Source organism: Myotis yumanensis, unplaced genomic scaffold (assembly GCF_028538775.1).
Source record: "Myotis yumanensis isolate MYYU_CA2020_CCGP unplaced genomic scaffold, mMyoYum1.0.hap1 SCAF_12, whole genome shotgun sequence".
Lineage (NCBI taxonomy): Eukaryota > Metazoa > Chordata > Mammalia > Chiroptera > Vespertilionidae > Myotis > Myotis yumanensis.
Window position 1 is genome coordinate 3,605,704 of NW_027223763.1, and position 19,047 is coordinate 3,624,750.

The 19,047-nt window shown below is 46.1% G+C and overlaps 1 protein-coding gene across 2 annotated transcripts in view; it reads right to left on the reverse strand.

Moving 5' to 3' along the window:
* NUP214 (nucleoporin 214) overlaps window positions 1-19,047 on the reverse strand; it is a 78,923-nt gene that overhangs the window by 56,635 nt on the left and 3,241 nt on the right. For both annotated transcript variants that reach the window (XM_070430429.1, XM_070430428.1), the window contains exons 3-14: window positions 18,309-18,460; window positions 17,273-17,471; window positions 16,483-16,553; window positions 15,842-15,905; window positions 15,335-15,438; window positions 12,909-13,015; window positions 11,933-11,999; window positions 9,463-9,589; window positions 7,915-8,076; window positions 5,834-6,302; window positions 4,354-4,523; window positions 1,135-1,229 (exon numbers count right to left, since the gene is read on the reverse strand). In XM_070430429.1, coding sequence (XP_070286530.1) covers window positions 1,135-1,229; window positions 4,354-4,523; window positions 5,834-6,302; window positions 7,915-8,076; window positions 9,463-9,589; window positions 11,933-11,999; window positions 12,909-13,015; window positions 15,335-15,438; window positions 15,842-15,905; window positions 16,483-16,553; window positions 17,273-17,471; window positions 18,309-18,460 — 1,787 coding nt within the window. The remainder of the gene's footprint in view (window positions 1-1,134; window positions 1,230-4,353; window positions 4,524-5,833; window positions 6,303-7,914; window positions 8,077-9,462; window positions 9,590-11,932; window positions 12,000-12,908; window positions 13,016-15,334; window positions 15,439-15,841; window positions 15,906-16,482; window positions 16,554-17,272; window positions 17,472-18,308; window positions 18,461-19,047) is intronic.

Genomic DNA, 19,047 nt, shown 5'->3' on the forward strand with positions numbered 1-19,047 from the left:
TGCGCGTATGTGCATTTATATATGTGGAACTAACTCTTACAAATCACTAAGAAAAAGACAGAAAACTCAATAGAAAAATGAGTAAAAAAACGTGAACAGTCACCCGTATTCACATGACCAATAATTATATGGAAAAACTCAATTTTACTGGTCACCAGGGAAATACAAGTTGAAACCACAAAATACACCAACAATAAACGATGAAAAATACCAAGATTGGTGAAGACGTGGAACAGCTGAATGCGCATACACGCCTGGGAATTGTGAGGAATAAAGGCATCATCTAGGACCAGCAATTCCACATGGGTATTTACTCAACAGAAATGCATACATTGAGTAACATCACCTAGCAGGGTCACTGCAACACTGTTCACATAATTCAAACCTGGGAGCTGCTGGCATGCCCACTGAGATGGAATGAACACATGTAGGATAGCCACCCCATATCATATGGATAAACCTCACCAACATAATGATGAGCAAAACAGCCAGATACAAGAATACATGCCATGTGATTCCGTTTATAGAAGGTACAGACAGGCTAAGCTAAGCTGTACTGTCAGAAATTATGACAGCTGAGCCCCTTTGGCAAGGTAGCAACTGGAAAGGAACAGACGAGGGGCATTCTGGGGTCCCGGTCACATTCCATTCCTCAATCTGAGTGTTGGTTACCCAGGTGTATCCAGCTGGTGACAATTCACTTAGGTGTGTGTGTGTGTCTCGCTTGAGTACTTTTGTAATACAATACGTCAATAAAAGTTAAATAAGTAAAATCAACTGAGATGGTGAGGAAAAGGGGCACTGGATAGGTTTATTGATTACTTTGAGAATAAGAGAAAAATCAGATGCCATGGTATTTTCAGACAAGAGACTACGACAAACTGAGAGCGTCAGTTCCTGCGTAAGCTCAGGACCCAGCAGAGGAAAGGGCGCAAAGACTCTAGAGCTGAGATACATTTGTAATGTGAGCACAGAGCACACATTACAAATACTCAAAACTCACATATTTCCCACCACACAGTCCTAAGAACTATTGCAAAAGTGTAAATTTTAAACCACAAAAACCCATTTTATAAACATGTCTGCAGGGGCAGTAAATGAACAGGCAGCAGATTGCGAGTGAGGTTCAAGTACCTGGGGAGAGCCCGCCTTAGCCACCGGAGCGGTTATCCTGGGTGATTTCTGCCCCACTGAGGACATTGGGCCTGGGCCGCCATGAGCAGATCGCCCTGCCAGAACAAGAAGTCCGTTAAAACAGACAGCATTTACTCCCGCTACTTCTCCCATCTCAAGTGCCCTTTCCTCAAACAACAGTAAAGCTTCGCGTTGTCCCTGGCCCCTTCTATGATCTTTGTCATCACTGTGGAGTGATGTCCACAGCTGTGTTAGCCCCGGTTCCAGGATAACTAAAAAGCACGCATTCCATTTTTAGCAGCGGGAATTCTTTCATAAAGCAGATAAAACTAGGGTGTCTCTGAGAACAGGCAGGAGAACTTGTGGGCAGGCCCAGGCCAGTCAGCTGGCCCCTCCTTCCTCCTCACAGAGGCTCCTGGTGCACCTCAGGGAACTGAGGACAGTTTAAACCATCAGATGAGACCAATGATCCCCATCACCTTGTAAGAACTCACAGGGTCGTCGGACCCTCCTGGAAGCCTCTAACTCAGTGGTTCTCAACCTTCCTAACGCCGCGACCCTTAATACAGTTCCTCATGTTGTGGTGACCCCCAACCATAACATTATTTTCGTTGCTACCTCATAACTGTAATTTTGCTACTGTTATGAATCGTAATATAAACATCTGATATGCAGGATGTATTTTCATTGTTACAAATTGAACATAATTAAAGCATAGTGATGAATCACAAAAACAATATGTAATTATATATGTGTTTTCCGATGGTTTTAGGTGACCCCCGTGAAAGGGTCGTTTGACCTCCAAAGGGGTTGCGACCCACAGGTTGAGAACCACTGCTCTAACACAAGGCTCACCCACTGCGCGTTAGAATCATCAGGGGAACTTTTATTTTTTTAAATATATTTTATTAATTTTTTACAGAGAGGGATAGAGAGTTAGAAACATCGATGAGAGAGAAACACCAATTCAGCTGCTTCCTGCACACTCTGTACTGGGGATGTGCCTGCAACCAAGGTACATGCCCTTGACTGGAATCGAACCTGGGACCCTTTAGTCCGCAGGCCAATGCTCTATCCACTGAGCCAAACTGGTCAGGGCAATCAGGAAAACTTTTAAAAGAAAACAAACACACCATCTGGCCTGAGTGTGCACCGAAAGGCTGGCAGTCCAATTCCCAGTCAGGGTACATATCTGGGTTACGAGTTTGATGTAGTTGGAGAGTGTGCAAAAGGCAAGCAATTGATGTTTCTCCCTCACACTGATTTTTTCTCTCTCTCTCCTCCACTCTCCCTTCCTCTCTCTCAGCATGTCCTCAGGTGAGGATAAAAATAAAATACTAAAAATAAAAATACAAACATACCAAAACCCCAAGTGTCACTCCAGAGAGTCTGATTACACTACTAGGGGATGGATCCCCCATAAGTCTAGTGTGCAACTGGGACTGAGAACCATTAAACTAGGACCCCTCCCCTCCAAACTTTAAGAATTAAATAATGGCACAGGGTGGGGCAGATCTGGGTGGTGAGCAGCAGAAAGTAAGAAAGTAAATGTGCACTAAGATTCCAGTTTTCTCTCCCAAACCATAAAGAGACGTGAAAAGACTAAGGCGAGGCTTCTGAACTTTTGGGTCTTATACGATGCCTTCAGAATCTCATGAAAAGTCCTAGCATGAGGTGACTGGCAAACCCCCCAACGCAGCCCTTTCTCCTGAGCAGCAGGTAAAGAGATGATTTCAGGCATTTCATAGCTCAATGCCTGCTTGATATTTACCGAAATAAAATTATTCTCATCACACAAACACCAAATGGTTACCTAAATGTCTGGCTAGGTATTACTGCTGGCATTCATGACAATAACCAAGTAAAAACTGAGACAGGTCTGGCAAACACCACCTTAAGCAATGGACCAAAGAACATCACTATGTCAGGACAAACCAATCATGCGGTGTGATGCGCGTCACCTATGTGGTGTTACTGCTCAAAACGCTTAACCTGAACCTCATCATGCAGGACAACTAGGTCCAAAGTGAGGGACTGCCCACAAACCTACTGGCCTGACCTCTTCCAAAATGTCAGTGCTGTGAAGACAAAAAGGTGGCAAATGTATGAGACTGAGACTGAGACCCAGTTGGAATATATTGTGATCACTGATTGGCTCCTGGCTTAAAGGGGGAGACCCCATAAAAACCATTATGGGGATAACTGTGGAAATGTGCATATGGGTGATAGATTATTGTTAAATTTCCTGCAGTGACAATGGATTGTGTGCCCTTGTTTTTAGTAGAGATACTGAAGTACTTAGATGTGAAGTGTTTCATGTTGTAATTAACTTTCAAAGGTTTTAGGAAAAAATGTATTATAACAAATGGTGCACAATGTTAGCAAGTGTTGAATTTTGGTGAAGGGTATAGTATCTATATATATAAAATAAGAGAAATAAGCTAATTAACAGGGATGTCATAACGGGTTGATCGGACAGGTTGGGCGAGCAGCGTTGGGGGCGGGGCAGCAGGGGCCTCCGTGCGCCTGTGCTAGGGGAGGGCCCAATCAGCAGCGGCCACAGCTGCTTCAAGGGCTGGAGAGGGAGGCAGGGCTGGACCGGCAGCGGTCATGGCTGCTGGGGGCCCAGGGAAGGAGTCAGGGCCAGACCCGCGACTTGAGGGTGGGCGGTTCCTCGTGATTTCGAATCACACGCTGGGCTCCTAGTTCATGATATAACTTTTGCAACATTTCTGCAGTTTTGATAGGAAAAAAAGGTAATTTGCTCTTGGAGTTTCATAATGCACTTCAATTCAACCTGGCTATAATAATTATTTCCACGATGATCTTTATTTAATAAATCTGCTCACGGTAGGGCTGAGTATGAAAATTCAAGACAGCCACTACAGGCAACAGTGTGACAGCCACTGAGGCTTAAAGAATTGTTCTGTTCTGGCCCTTCACAGGGGGCAGGCTCCCAGGGAAGATAAAGGCTGGACAACAGCTCGCATCATCAAGTGTCAAGTGCGCAGGAGGAGTGTCAGAGAAGGCGTGGCAGCCCTGAGGCCACTGCGAAGCCTCCCAAGGCAGACAGCAGAGTGTGTGTCATAGCACGTCAGTGTGAGATACAGGAGGCACGAAAAATAACCAAGTCCAACTGCCTTAGCTGGACTTATCTACTGAGAGATGCTAATCTGAGAATGCAGGACAGAGCTCTAAAGCAGTGTATTTAAACCCTACCTGATGCTGAGGGGGAGGCTGAGGACTTGGCTGACACGGAGCCGGATGATGCTGAGAGGGGCGTGGGGTGGCTGAGAGGTCCGGAAGAAGCTGGCTTGGAGGCGGAGAAGGGCAGCATCGGGGGTGTGCTCGGTGTGCTGTTAGGAGCAGAGGCAGCCACGGCAGTGAACCTGGGAATGGCAGCCCGAATGCATCAGAATAGCCTGCTGAAGACTCTTGCGTACTGCTCATGAGCAAAGTCATCAAAGGATAACCTACTATCCATACTTTTTAGCCTTCAAGAAGGCTATAAAAGGTGAGAGCTGCAAGAAACATTGGTCTGATCTTCTGCTTATTTAGGAATGAGTTAGTCAATAAAAATATCAAATAAATACTTAACAGGAAAACGAAACTAAGTCTATCATGATGTGAAATATTTTCTATTCTATCAAGCTGAGTAGAGCAAAAGGGTGGGACTCAGTTATGCTTAGGAGAGTTCAGTAACCTCGTTTTGCCAACATTACTGAGAGCTCGTTGTGGGTGATCACAGCCTCTGAGGAGTGAGAGAGGAAGAGGGAAGCAGGTCACCCTCTTTGGGATGTTCAGTCCATGGGGAAGGTCAGGTAAGTTTCACCTAGAGAGCAAACGTCTGTAAACAATCTCAACATCCAGCATTCGATGATGGGACAATAAGTTAACATGCAGCCACAAAATGGAACACTAGGCAACTATTAGAATGAAGTGACTGTGTGACAATTCAACATCGGCAATGACAATGGTGGCAGTGGTGACAACACCTCCACAGCCACGAGAGTCCAGATGAGTGTGGGAGTGCTGGTAGTGTTTACGCCGGATGGCTGTCTTGGGAAGGGCTACGAGGTCTAAGGAATCACTTCGCTCAGGAGGCTTACAGTCTAGTGGGGAGAACACCACAAGCAGATAAAGAAGTAAAAAGTAAGATGAGTGAGCTGGTCGATCCAGGTCTGGAGGGAACTGGGATACCAAGTTACAAAGTTTGGGCTGTACTCGGAACAACGAGAAGCCACGGGGCTGCCAAGCAGGAGTCATCCGATGTGAATACAATTTCACACGGTCACTGCTGGCCACATAGAAAACAGTGCAGAGTCTCAAGGGTGGACAAGAGAGTCACTTCCCCTACAGGATATATACTTTGTGTGGCTACATTTTTTAAATAAGGGATATCACCTACATTTGAAACCTGAAAAAGCAAAAAACTATTTAAATATAAAGCTCTAATAATAATAATGATAATAATAATAAAATAATAATTTAAGAAACCCTTCTGGACACGAATGAAATGCAAACCTTTATGTTATTTGGATTTTTGTCATTTGCTAGTATTACTTTGGAAAAAAATGAAAAACAAACAAAAAACCCCACAGAAAGTCACTGAGTAACTACACTCACAGCAGCTGTTTCGGTGAATAACATGGGTACCCCCACCCACCCTACGGGAAAATCAAACCCAAGTGCCACTTACTTTTCGCCAAGGTTGAGCTTGACAGCGGAGGCTGAGGGTGGGAAGGAGGGCTTCAACTCAATGCCAGGAGTGGACGCACTTGGCATTGGTGTGCTTTCCAAGGGAGGCTTAAAACCCGATGATCCAAAGGAGAACGAAGCAGCTGCGGGTGCCATGGGAGAGGCCGCGGGCGTGGGCGCCAGGGAGGCTTGAGGAGGAGCGAATGAAAAGGTGGCTGCACCGGAGCCCACTGCTGCTTTTGAAGTGTCAGAACCACTGGGGTACGGAGGGGGCTCCCCAGCAACAGACCCAGATGATTTCAAGGACGAAGAACCAAAGGAGAACGTGGCAGAGGCCCCCACAGCAGAGGGCAGAGAGAAGGTGGCGGTGGGAGCAGCCGGCAGGGAAGGTGGAACGGAGACAGGAGCTGCAGCTGCTGAAGCCTCGGGTTTCTGCGGGATGGGCGAGGTTGGGGTCGTGGGAATACTTCCTGCGATGAAGAAATGGGAGAAGGAAGGGACGAGTCAACACCATACGGTGGAGGGCCACATAACAGAAGGCCAGCGGAAAGGGTTTGTGGCAGAAGGAAGCCAGAAATGAAGGTCCTGCTGCATGAAGGAGAAAGAAACACGGGAGATGGAGTTGCTGGTTCACGTTCCACAGCAAACGTTCCCTAGAAGATGACAGAGCTTTGAAGGAAAAGGAAACGGGGGAAGACGTTTGACTGACAGCACTTCATGGATGCCCAGCTGAGTAATACAGAAAAGTACACTTCTCAACGCGAAAAGCAAGTCATCCGGCAACATTGCATCCCAATCAGGAAAGCTTGTAATTCACATCTCTACCTGTAAGTCACTGAAAGCAAGTTCAGGTGAATAAAGATACACACAAAAGCACATATACACTGTATCTCAAAGGAGGCAAAAATGAGTTTAATCTCTGAGAGGTTAACTTAATAAATCCAGAAATGACAAAAAGGCCTGGCTGGTGTTGCTCAGTGGTTGAGCGTCAACCCACGAACCAGGAGGTCATGGTTTATTCCCTGTCAGGACATGTCCGGGTTGCAGGCTCGATCCCCAGTAGAGGGTGTGCAGGAGGCAGCTAATCAAGAATTCTCTCTCATCATTTTTATTTTTTAATATATTTTATTGATTTTTCACAGAGAGAAAAGGAGAAGGATAGAGAGTTAGAAGTATCGATGAGAGAGAAACATCGATCAGCTGCCTCCCGCACACCTCCTACTGGGGATGTGCCCGCAACCAAGGTACATGCCCTTGACCGGAATCGAACCTGGGACCTTTCAGTCTGCAGGCCGACGCTCTATCCACTGAGCCAAACCGGTTAGGGCCTCTCTCATCATTGATGTTTCTATTTCTCCCTCCCTCTCCCTTCCTCTCTGAAATCAATACAAATGTTTTTTTAAAAAGAACCACAAAGGATTAATATTTGACTATATAAAAAGATAGTTACATAACTAAAAGGTAAATTAAAAAAATCTGCAGCAAGAATGAATACAGATTGAGATTTGAAAATTTTAAGACTCTAATAGACAAAAGCTGGGAAACTAATTCACAAAAAATAAATATACGTAATCTCTCTAATAAAATAAATGTAAATAACCAGTTTTTATTTTAAAAATCAATCTTTTAAGTATTTTTATGTACACATTTTTCTCATAGTATATAGTGCTTTTTGTGATATATCACATTAACTCTTTCCTTTCCATACATATCATTCTCAATAGTTACAAGGCACTCAGTGTATGAATGCACAATCATTTACTTACACAATTCCTCATCATTAAACCTGCCCTCAGGATTCTGACCATATACTGTACAGTCCCACAATAGGGTATTGTTGGTAAACTATCTGATGGGGCCCATTGGCCGAGCTTCCTTTTCCTCTGAAGTGAAGTACAGGTTGGAGAATACAGCTCGTGAGTGAGGGACGGCAAGTGTGTGCATGTTTGTTCTAAGAAAAACGGAGTCCCCGATGCAGTAAGAATGACTGTCCCAAGATAACTGTATTCTCACATGCTTCCCTCCTTGGGAAGAGCCCTGTACCGGCCCCTGGCGTTCCTTCCTGCCGAAGGGGAGACATACCTGACGACCTGGGCTGGCGCTCTCCCTCCAGTGGGAGCGGCTCCGGTGTCCTGATGAGGGACCTCACTCCGGGGTTCTGGTTGATCATGTAAAATGGACAGAGAACACCATCTGTCGAGAGTAACAGAAGAACCGGAGCCGGAGGAAGAGTCTTCTCATCAGCTGTTAAAAAGAAACAAGAGTGAGGGAAGAGGGAAGGACTGCCTGGGCCAGAAGGGGCTGACTGCCCGCAGCTCCAGGCAGCTCCCTCGGGCCAAGTCTCAACAGCTTCTTCCCAAACACCCTTCCCAGAGCCGCTGCCTTGGCCGGATAGTCACCGTCTGCCAGGCCTGCATGGAGGCTCCTGATCGACAGCCACCGTCCGCCAAGCCTGCATGGAGGCTCCTGATCGACAGCCACCGTCCGCCAGGCCTGCATGGAGGCTCCTGATCGACAGCCACCGTCCGCCAGGCCTACATGGAGGCTCCTGATCGACAGCCACCGTCCGCCGGGCGCGCATCGAGGCCCAGCCGTCCGGGAGCAGCTCGGACTCTCCCAAAGCTCCCTGGATTTTCCCGAGGGCCCCAGTGTCAGGAGATAAGGTCAGCGCTCCCCTGACCAAAACAGGAGTCTCCAGGAAGTGGCTGGTTTGGTAGAAAAATGAGACTAGACTCTTTAGAAAACACAGAGTAGGACACAAAGGTGAGTCAAACTATACTCACTGACAGCTGAATCACAAGCATGGATTTTGTCAAGTAAGACTTTAAGAGAATTGGAGTAAAAGAGCTAATCACACCAAATAACCTGACCCGGGAAAGGATGAGGAGCCACGTGGTGCACGACAGGGACCCTCTCTAACTGAAGCACCAAAGAATATGGCTTCGCTGCACTTGCGCGGTCCATGGGGCTGCAGCTCTGCCCAGCTCCAGCCGGGAGCAGCTGCACATAGAGCACACACTCAGGCCCAGTTCAGAGGCTAATCCGTGCCTTCAAACCAAGTGCTGCTACACAGAACCGGCCTAGGGGCACTGCTCCTGGGCAGGTCACTGGAGAACTGGAATGGGCAGAGAAGCAAAACTGAAACCCCCGGGTGTACTAGACTTCCGCCTTGTTCTGAAGTGTAAAGATACAGACAGATGCGAGTGCGTCTGGCCTCGGTCTCTCCCATAAGTGTCCATGACAATTAGTTCAGTGCTGTCATACGTGCTTCCAGGAGCAATGTGCTACCAGTTCACAGTGCCCAGCAGAGCAGATTCCGCCAGGAACATGGAGAACTGGACTTAAATGTTAACCAGTGTGCCCTGATCGGTTTGGCTCAGTGGACAGAGCGTCAGCCTGTGGACTCAAGGGTCCCAGGTTCAATTCCAATCAAGGGCATGTGCCTTGGTTGCGGTCACATCCCAAGTAGGGGGTGTGCAGGAGGCAGCTGATCAATGTTTCTCTCTCATTGATGTTTCTAACTCTCTATCCCTCTCCCTTCCTCTCTGTAAAAATCAATAAAATATATTTTTTTAAAAATGTTAACCAGTGTCAGAAATGATGTGCTGAGCGACATCAGGCTACACTTACTGATGGCAATTTCCACCTGGTTAGTATAGTCTATGGCCACTCCCATGGGCAAGGAGTCATCATTCTTGTCTGTCACAGGCAGTTCAGCTCGACTAGAATCCTCTAGGAGCCACGATTCCCAATTAATCTGAAAAGGAGAAGCAGAGAAAATGCACGGTGGTCAGAGCTCGGCACTGGCTCCTCCCAATACTGTGCAGACATGAGAGAAAGGACAACTCGCACGGGTAGACTTAGGTGTGGACTGAGACTGAACTCTGGAGAGAGAGGCTCAAAGTCACAACTATCCCATGAAGCAAGAGGTTAATTTTCCAAATCAACCATCCCTCTGCTTCTGGGGCACCAAGTCCCTGCCTTGTGCATAAACCAGTGATGGCGAACCTTTTGAGCTCGGCGTGTCAGCATTTTGAAAAACCCTAACTTAACTCTGGTGCCGTATCACATATAGAAATTTTTTGATATTTGCAACCATAGTTAAACAAAGACTTATATTTTTTATATTTATTTTATATATTTAAATGCCATTTAACAAAGAAAAATCAACCAAAAAAATGAGTTCGAGTGTCACCTCTGACACGCGTGTCATAGGTTCGCCATCACTGGCATAAACAGTGCCGACTGCCCACCCCAGCCAGGCACAACCCTGAGCTTGCCGGGTAAACTCATCACTGCACTCAGCCAGTCACCCCTGCTCCTGGAGCCCGGGATTGCGACCAGGACCCCCGCTGACCCCTCCTGCAGCCTTGCGTAGGAAACCTACACAGCTGGGCAGAGGCTGTGCTCACTGGCACACAGACAAGGTAACCTTAGTTCTTCTCAGTTCCCGGTGTGAGTTCCCCACAGGGCTCCATCCTCCTGCCTCTGAGAAACCGCTAAGACTTCCCAGAAACTCCCCCTTTCCTTAAGTTTGCTTGAGTGGGCTCTGTTCCTTCCAACAAATGATTTCTGACTTTTAAAAATCACTAACATTTTTTCTGACTTTCAGCATTGACCAAAACTGGCAACACGAATGAAAGGGAACAGTGTTCAATGAGTAACTGAGAAAAACAAGAAGCTGTCCAGGCAAGGGAACATACCGCGTTCCATGAGTAACACTCGCATTCATAACAATATAAACAAAACTGATTTCAACTTTGAAAAACAATCTGTAGACAAAATGAAGACTTAATCACTACAGAACACAAAGCACAGTGACAGTGTGGTACCGTGACAGACAGACACACAGTAACAGCCGGAAGGTGGGGTGAGGAAGGGGAGCTAAAGGCAAGGGTGGGGCTGCTGAGATATTCCTCTCACAAAGGGGAAGATCAAGGGGTATAGTGTGTGGTGGCAGCATCAGAAATGAGGGTAAAAAGGCAAGTTACAAAGGTAATCAAAAGAAGAAACTAAAATGGTGCTGTAACCCTACTGAGAGGAAGAAGGGGGGATCTGAAAGTTGTATGTGAGCTAAATCCTCATCTGCCGTAACAGCCAGGGAGGTCTAAAACTAATCACGAATAACTCGTGAGAAAGCAAGTCATTACTTAGGAATAAGGAGGTAATCATTAGAAGGAAGAATTCACAGGTTAAAAATGGTCCCCTCTAGAGAACAAACTGGACCCAGATGGGGAGAGGCAGGGCAATTTTTTCATTTATAAGCCCTGCTCCATGTACACAAATTATTTTGATAAAAAGCAAGATAATGGTGTATTTTTAATGTGTGAACACATAAAATATTTGTCTATCAGGAAATCATTATTGAAGTCAATCCAAGAGTAAACTGGACTGACCTGACTCCAAAGTGGCCCACCTTGACACTCTGACAACCATGCACTTATAGCGGGAGCCCTGCCACCCAGTGATGGACAGATGCCGATTGGGGGAAGAGCCAGACGTATGTGCGTGTGGGGCGCACAGAACATTTTAAAGCTCAAGGCAGAGTTTGAAAAGAAGTTTCCCTTCAACACGCCTCCTCTGTGGTGCCTCTTCCTAAGCCACCACCAGCCCAGCTCCTGCTGCCAGGAGGGAACGAGAGGAGAAAGGTGGGTCCTCCTGTCACAGGCAGCCTCAGCTTCTGGTGAGTGACAGTGTGGTAGGACCTGCATGTTCCTCCCGCTTCATCAAGGACGGGTTACAGTTCATTGACTAGAAGGGGCAGGTTCAAGCAATAGGAAGGAAACAAAGCGGGTAAAACAGAACGAGGCAGGAGAACCCTCCCACACACCCAGGTCCACTCCTGTTGGAGGTCGATTATATAGTGCGTTTGACCCACACACCACGGCCGGATCCTAAGAGAACAGAGCGCTTTTATGACTCCAAAGAACTAGTTCTGACACCCGTGTTTGTCCAGTGCAATATCCAAGGACACTTTGTCATTGAAGCTTTGCTCATTAACAGGGATGTGCCCTCATCTCATTCTTATCCGCATAATTAATTCCCTCCAACACCTTTCTCAGAAAAGTTTCCCCCGAAGTGACAAACGAGAGGACTTTACCTGGTCGCTCTGTCGAGCAAGGATGCTCACTTCTGTGGAAGCCGCAGATGCCGCCAGCACTAAATCCCTTCAGAGAAAAAACCAGAAGACCGTGACCTTAAAACACAGCAATGATTCTAACCCAACCCGAGTCCATGAAAACGTCTATGAGGATCGCCTGGAGGTGTCAAGGAGGAAAGCACGTTTTCTATGGTTGAAGAAAGGTGAGATTCTCAGATGTAAATCTTAACTCCTAGCTCACAGGACAAATCCTGGGACACTTGGTCAACTACCTACCGACCTAAGGCAAGGGAGAGCCACACAGAATCTAGTTGGAATCCCCAGTGAGCAGTCCTCCAGACGGAGCAATCCGGGGGGAGGAACAGCAGCCTTGCTTCAAGCCCTCTACCCAAGGGAGCGTCTGCTCCCAAAGGGCAGCTCTTATTTATTTCTTTATTTGTTAATTCTCACCTGAGGATCTTCTTCCCCACTGATTTTTAGAGAGAGCAGGAAAGGGGGTGGGGTAGAGAAACATTGATGTGTGAGAGAGAAACATCGATTGGTTGCCTCCTGCATGCGCCCTGAACGGGGCAAAGATTGAATCTGCAACCCAGATACACGGCCTTGACTGGGTATTGAACCTGAGGCCCTTCGGTGCGCGGGCTGACACTCTATCCACTGAGCTGCACTGGCCTGGGCTCAAGGGCAACTTCTAATATGCACCTTGAACATCAGTATTTTCATAAATTGTCACTGGGTTGTTAAGAAAAGGGGATTTTTAAGATTAGCACATAACTGAGCTAAATTCAAGGCTAGGAAACTAGAGGAGTAGCCAGAAAGGCATTAACTAGCATCGGCTGCAAATACGTTCATGGCCCCTCAGCCTCTACTTTCCTCTTACAGAAACAACTGCAGAGCCTCGGAAGTGCCTCGGTGAGAGCTGGGGGCAATGGGGGGGGGGGGGGGGGGTGGCGCGGCATCCTGGTTGGCGGCTCACCATTCCTCCACGTGACTGAGGTAGTAGTGGTGCTGCCTCTCCGTGCAGCAGCCATAGCAGGGCTCCATGAAGTTCACGAACACCTCTGGGTGCTTTTCATCTTTTTTCTACAACAAACAGAATGAGAAAAAAATCTCAGGTGTGACTTTCCCTTAGTCCTACACAGTGAATGGCTCTCAAATGAGAAAACCATTTACGTTTTATGAGAAAATTTGCTCAAAAACCTATGTCCAAATGTACAGACACGATATAAAGGCAGCACCGTGTAATAAAGGAACAGGAGTGATGGCGTCAACCAAGCTGAACTCAAACTGCCTGTCACTTTCTGGCTGGTGGACGAGCACGGACAGATTACTCGACCTCTGCTTCTCAGTTTCTCACACATATAACATATCTGCTAAGCGACATCAAAGGCTGTTGTAAATGTGAAACGAAATGATACATAGGAAGTTTAGCCCAGTACAAGGAAAGTGAGCCCTCAATAAATACATGCTAGTATTAATATTATCCCTGGAAATAGAAATCTTAATGATATCTTGAAATAAGGAATACATTTAATACATTCATGAGTTGCATAACGACATTTCAAACAACAACAGACCACACGTTACGATGGTGGTCCAATAAGATTACACTAAAGCTGAAAAATTCCTATTGACTAGTGACACTGTAGCCAGAACACCTTAGCCATCATGATGCTAACACAAATACTTACCGCTGTGTTACGGCTGTCTACAGTGTTCAGTACAATGACATGCTAAACAGGTTTGTAACCTAGGAGCTGTAGGGGAACAGAATCCGCTATCCCAAAATGTCTACTTGGCATAAGGGTTATTTTCCCTCCCTACAGAGCAACGGGCTGCACCACACAGCCGCGGCGTGCAGCAGGGGGACCGCTGGGTTTGGGAAAGTGCAGACTCTATGATGATGTCGCACGATGCAGTGGTCAGAACACAGACCTGTGAGTTAGGCGGAGTGTAACCGTAAACATATTTTAGAAATTCAACTGTATCAGGAACCCAAGTTCAAAACAGAGCTACATCAATCTGTTTAAAGCCAAATCACATTTCATTTGACATAGAAATTTGCCTGTAACTTACTACTAAGTTAAAGCAAGGTTGCAAGACAGAATGAAAGTGTTAACTCTCCCTTCTATTGCATTTGAACATTTATTTCTGTATTTTCAAATGTCTTTCTGGACTTTTAAAGCGAGTATGATTTGGAAATATAAGTTCAGCCTCATTAGTCTTCTTTTCAATGCTATTGCAATTTAGTGAGACTGTGTAGATACTAGCGTTCTTTTCTTTCTTCAACATGACTCCCTCCCTCATTTCACTTGGTTCTCTGCTCCAATGGCCCCTCCTCAGAGGCCCTCCTCAGCCACCCCATCTCACTGCACCAGGTCATCACTGGCCTCTTCACTCGCCTGCTTTATTTCCTCTGTCACCCTATCCTTCCCCGATGCCATGCTTATCTTTGGACTGGCACATTCACTAGGATGTCAGCTCCACAAGAGCAAGGACGCTGGCATCTCAGCTTTAAAGCATCGCCCAGCACACTGCAGGCACTGGATACATGGCGGATGAATAAATAAGTGAAAGCATTTTAAAAGCCAGGCTATTTTCTTGCTTTTCTAAAATGTCTTACCAAGTTAACATCTACTAAGACTCAGTTTACAGCTTACACAAAAGCAAGTTTTACAATTTTTTTTCACAGTATGATCACAATAGCACATGCTTGAAGCAGAAACCGTACTGTAGCTGCAGAACCAGCTCTACATGGTCCTGTCCTGTTTCTGACAAGATACCGAGTCGCCTTTCAGAGCAGACAGACCAGACCGCAAGTCACGCAGCCAAAACAGTGCGGAGACCACCACCTCGGGCTGCACCTGGAACCAGTTTCTCCCTCCTCATGGAACCAAAGGACCGGAACCTGAACACCAGACCTTGGAGACCGGAACCCTTCCAGAAGCGAGGGGGCCGCTGTGCAAGAAGACCTGGTGCTGAAGCCTCTGTCATGTCTTACCGTAAATGGCCAAGTTCCCCGGCCCTCCAGCCAGAACCCACACAGCCAGCACTTCTGCTCACCCTAACCTCTACCCCTCAACCTTTGCCTTTAAAAATCCTTCATTAAAAGCCATCAGGGAGTCCAGGTCTTAAGCGATAGCTTCCCATTCTCTTTGCAGGCAAATAGAACGGCCTTAGCTTCTCCATTGGAAACCTCCATGTTCACTCAGTATTTGGCTTTGCTGTGCATCGGGTGAGCTGATCCTCATTCGGACCAGTAACATAACTTTGGTCCTCAGGCTAATGGGGCACCTGAAGTTGCACCATCACAAGTAAGAAAAGAAAACTGAAGCCTAAGCCTCAAACTTTCTTACAGGACTCCTGTAACTCTCAAAGGACAGACCCCTTTCCCATACGCACCGGGAGCAGAGCCATCACCACATCCGGAGACGTCTCCAGGGTCCCATCGGCAGCGGCATACACTATTGTGAAGACATAGGTCCCGATCCATAGCACATCTAGAACTGAGACACACACTCCAATAAAGCTCCTTGTTTGGAAAGCTCTGAATGTCACCAAGTTACATCTTATGGATAAAAAACTCAACTACTATTGCTTTAACCAAGGTCTAGATTTCATTGATCCGAAGCCCAAATTCATCCCAAAGTGGTACTTTTTTTTTCCTGGTGGATTATATCAGGGAAAATGATGAACAAGTCTAATGTGAAAATTAGGATCCATTTAAGCCATCTCCCATGAGACACAGGTGTCCACCAGGTCACTGCTACACCGACCGACAGGAGAGTGTTCAGAGAGGAGGCACCAACGCTCTCCTGAGTGGGCAGGTAGTACAGCACGTGATTTAAATGTCTGGAGTGCAGACAGCACCTTATCGAAGGTCGGCCCCCAAAAAAGCAGATGAGTTACCTCTGACAGGATGATCTGACTCATAAAATGGAGGACAAGGAATGACTTTTTTTTCCTGCAAAGTCTGAAAGAGATTTGAAAAAAGTGTCAAAGGAAATAATCCCCAAACCAACAATGGTGAGCAGTATCTCAGAAAACCCACAGGGACAGGATGAGACAGTGCACATGCGACTACACAGCATCGCTGTCTTTAGAGAAACGGAACCTTTCAGATGGACTCAGCTAGAAGACAAACACTGTGCTTTAACCCAAGTGCTCCTGCATTACAGCTCTAGCCTTTCACCAGCCCCTTCCCCCTGCAGCTCTGTTTCTGTGGAGTGAATTGGGAATATAAAGTTGGGGAACTTTGTGTAAATATGATTACATTTTATTTAAAAAGCAGAACAAAAGTAATGCACGCACATACACTATCTATATGAGCATCCAGAAAAGTCGGGAAGGCTATGAGCAGGCAGAGAAAGGGTGCCCTGGGAGATGGACCATGGATGGGAGGGAAGGGACATCCACTCTTTCCTGCATTCACCTGTGTACTGACGACTATGTTGCCATGAGCATCAATAACGTTTCAATAGGAAAAACACCAGATACCCCCAAACCACCCTCCAGCCGGGGGTAGCTTCCATAAGAATGGTAAGACTCACAGGGAGGTACTGGACCACGGTGCCATTCTGCTTCCCCACGGCCAGCTGCTTCCCTTTGGGGCTCCAGCACACTGAGCAAAGAAGAGAATGCCACCAGTTAAAACGGAGGAAAACGCAGCAAACCAGCGAACGGAGGAAAACGCAGCAAACAAGTCATTCCTTGTTCTGCTTTTTGATGTTGCTGTACCAAACAGCAACATCATCACTAGCTCCTGTTCTCTCAGCCCATGGGAGACTGTAGGATCACCCTTACTCGGCAAAGTAAAAAAAAGAAAAATCACTATGACGATACAATTATGATTTATCGCTGGGCCACCGAATCGACTGATAAGAATGCTTTTTCAATAGAGCATTGCCCAGAAATCTGGGAAGTACACAAAACTGCAGTCTTTAGATAAGACAAGGGACCGCAGAAGGTTTCCGAACATCAAGAAATCGTTGTCTTGCTCCTATTTGGTATTTCTGATGCTTTCCTCCCACCCCCCCAAAGGTACAAATGACATTCATAGTACAACTATTTCAGATCCAGAAACAATTACTCTCAAAAACACAGTTCTAAACCAGCTGTACCAAAACATCTCCTTCTCCAGAAAACCCAAGCACATTCAAGTGAAATCCTGGCTGCTGTTTGGCTTCAAGGAGATTACTTGTGGAAATAAAATAAAGAATATTGTCTCCACTTCTACCAAATAATAACAAATATAACAAAAGATGCATTTGCTTTTAATTCCAGCAATTAACTTTAAAACATCAGCATTACTGCATGTTAGTGACAGCCTTCATCACCCACCAGACGTTACTGCTACCGTGGAAGGAAGTGTCGCGCACACTTTCACTGTTTCTGTGACTTGTAGGACAGCGATGCTGCCATCGGCCAGGCACACTGCCACCATGGAGGGCACAGTGGGGTTCCACTTCATGTCGACCACCATGCCTCCTGCATCTTTCAAAAGCTTATGATAGGCAAATGGGCGTTTCTGCTGTTTGGCCTTTTAAAACAAATGCCCAGAGCAAAAATAAATTAATAAATGCATGGATGTTTAAGAGTTGGAGAAAATTTTTGAATATGTAAGTTTTCTCAAATTACAGTTTGCGCTTCTCGATAATGAAAAATAATTAGCTCTATACAACAACCACTTTGTTACAATGTCAACACAACGTTGAAAATGGCAATCAATTATTTTAGCACACTGGAGGGACTCCCAGCAGGGGATACATGAATGCAAAATAATTGAAAAAGAGCAGACACTAGATTAAAACCTGGGCTCTGCTTCTTAACAGCATTGGGCCCTTGAACAGTTACTTAAACTCTCTGGCTGTTTCTCCATCGATAAAATGAAGTCAGCAGTACCTACTGTGTCCGGCCCTGGTAGGCATGAACAAGGATAAGGCATGTAAAGCACCAGTACGGGCCTGGCACAGCCAGCACAAGCACTCACTACCGTTGACTGCTATCATCACTAAATTGCTGGGAATGGAAGAACACTGCACTAGGAGGCCAGAGACCCAGCCTGTGTTACTTCTGACATTACCCATTAACTCTACGATCTTGGGCAAGTGACCTAAAGCTCCTGGAGCCCCCTAGGCTTCCGCTGCCTAATATGTAAACAAAATATGAAATAATTTGGGGCAGGTGCTATTATGAAATAATTTCTTGAAGTCCTTTCTACTTCAAACACCTATGGTTCTATAATTAAGGACTTTAAGAAAAAAATCCACATTTAAACTAGAAAAGACTTTAAGGGTCAACCAAGAACCTCTAGGCTATGATTCAATACCAGGAAACCTTAGGTCCCATTTGACACCGGGGTCTGCCCGTAGCTTACCTCATTTGAGAATGTGCGAACATCAAAAAAAGCGATAATGGAACCGTATTCACTGGACATCATGCACGCAGACAGTGTGAGGTTATCACAGCTCAGGGCCAGGTGATGGATGGGGAATTTCATAGGAACTAGCAAGCCTTGAACTTTATCAACTATGAAAACATAAAAAAAGACAAAGCAGGAAATGGAATGTTCATAAACCCATGCACATGCCCTGGTATCTAGTCATGCAGATAAATCTCAGCTTTCTTACAGATTTGTAATGATGCATGAAGTATTCCAGGAATTCTTCTTTATACAACCTGGGGAAATGAACTGTGGCTGTCGCCCTTTGTTGAAAACAGTGTTCTTAAATTGGGTTCCTGGACCCCATTCTACCATGCCGGGGTGGGGGGTGCCCCCACACTAACAAACAGTTCTCAGGTGTCTGAGAATTCAACTCAATTCTGACATCATCTACCCAGAAACAGTATCAGATTCCAGGTTCAGAGTTCAGTCCTGTAAGACTGTCCCCCCTCTACACACACTTCAGGCCTAGCCACAAGCCCAGTGTCTCTGTGCTTCTGACCAGCTGGCTACAAATTGAAGGTTTCAACAACCCCCTCCAACTCAGAATGCCAACTGTAAGTCCAGGTTGTTATCTTCACTCTGACCGACTGGCTATAAATCAGAGGTTCCAGAACCTCTTCTGTGGGTTTAAATAATTTGCTAAAATCATTCAAAGAACTCAGAGAAATAC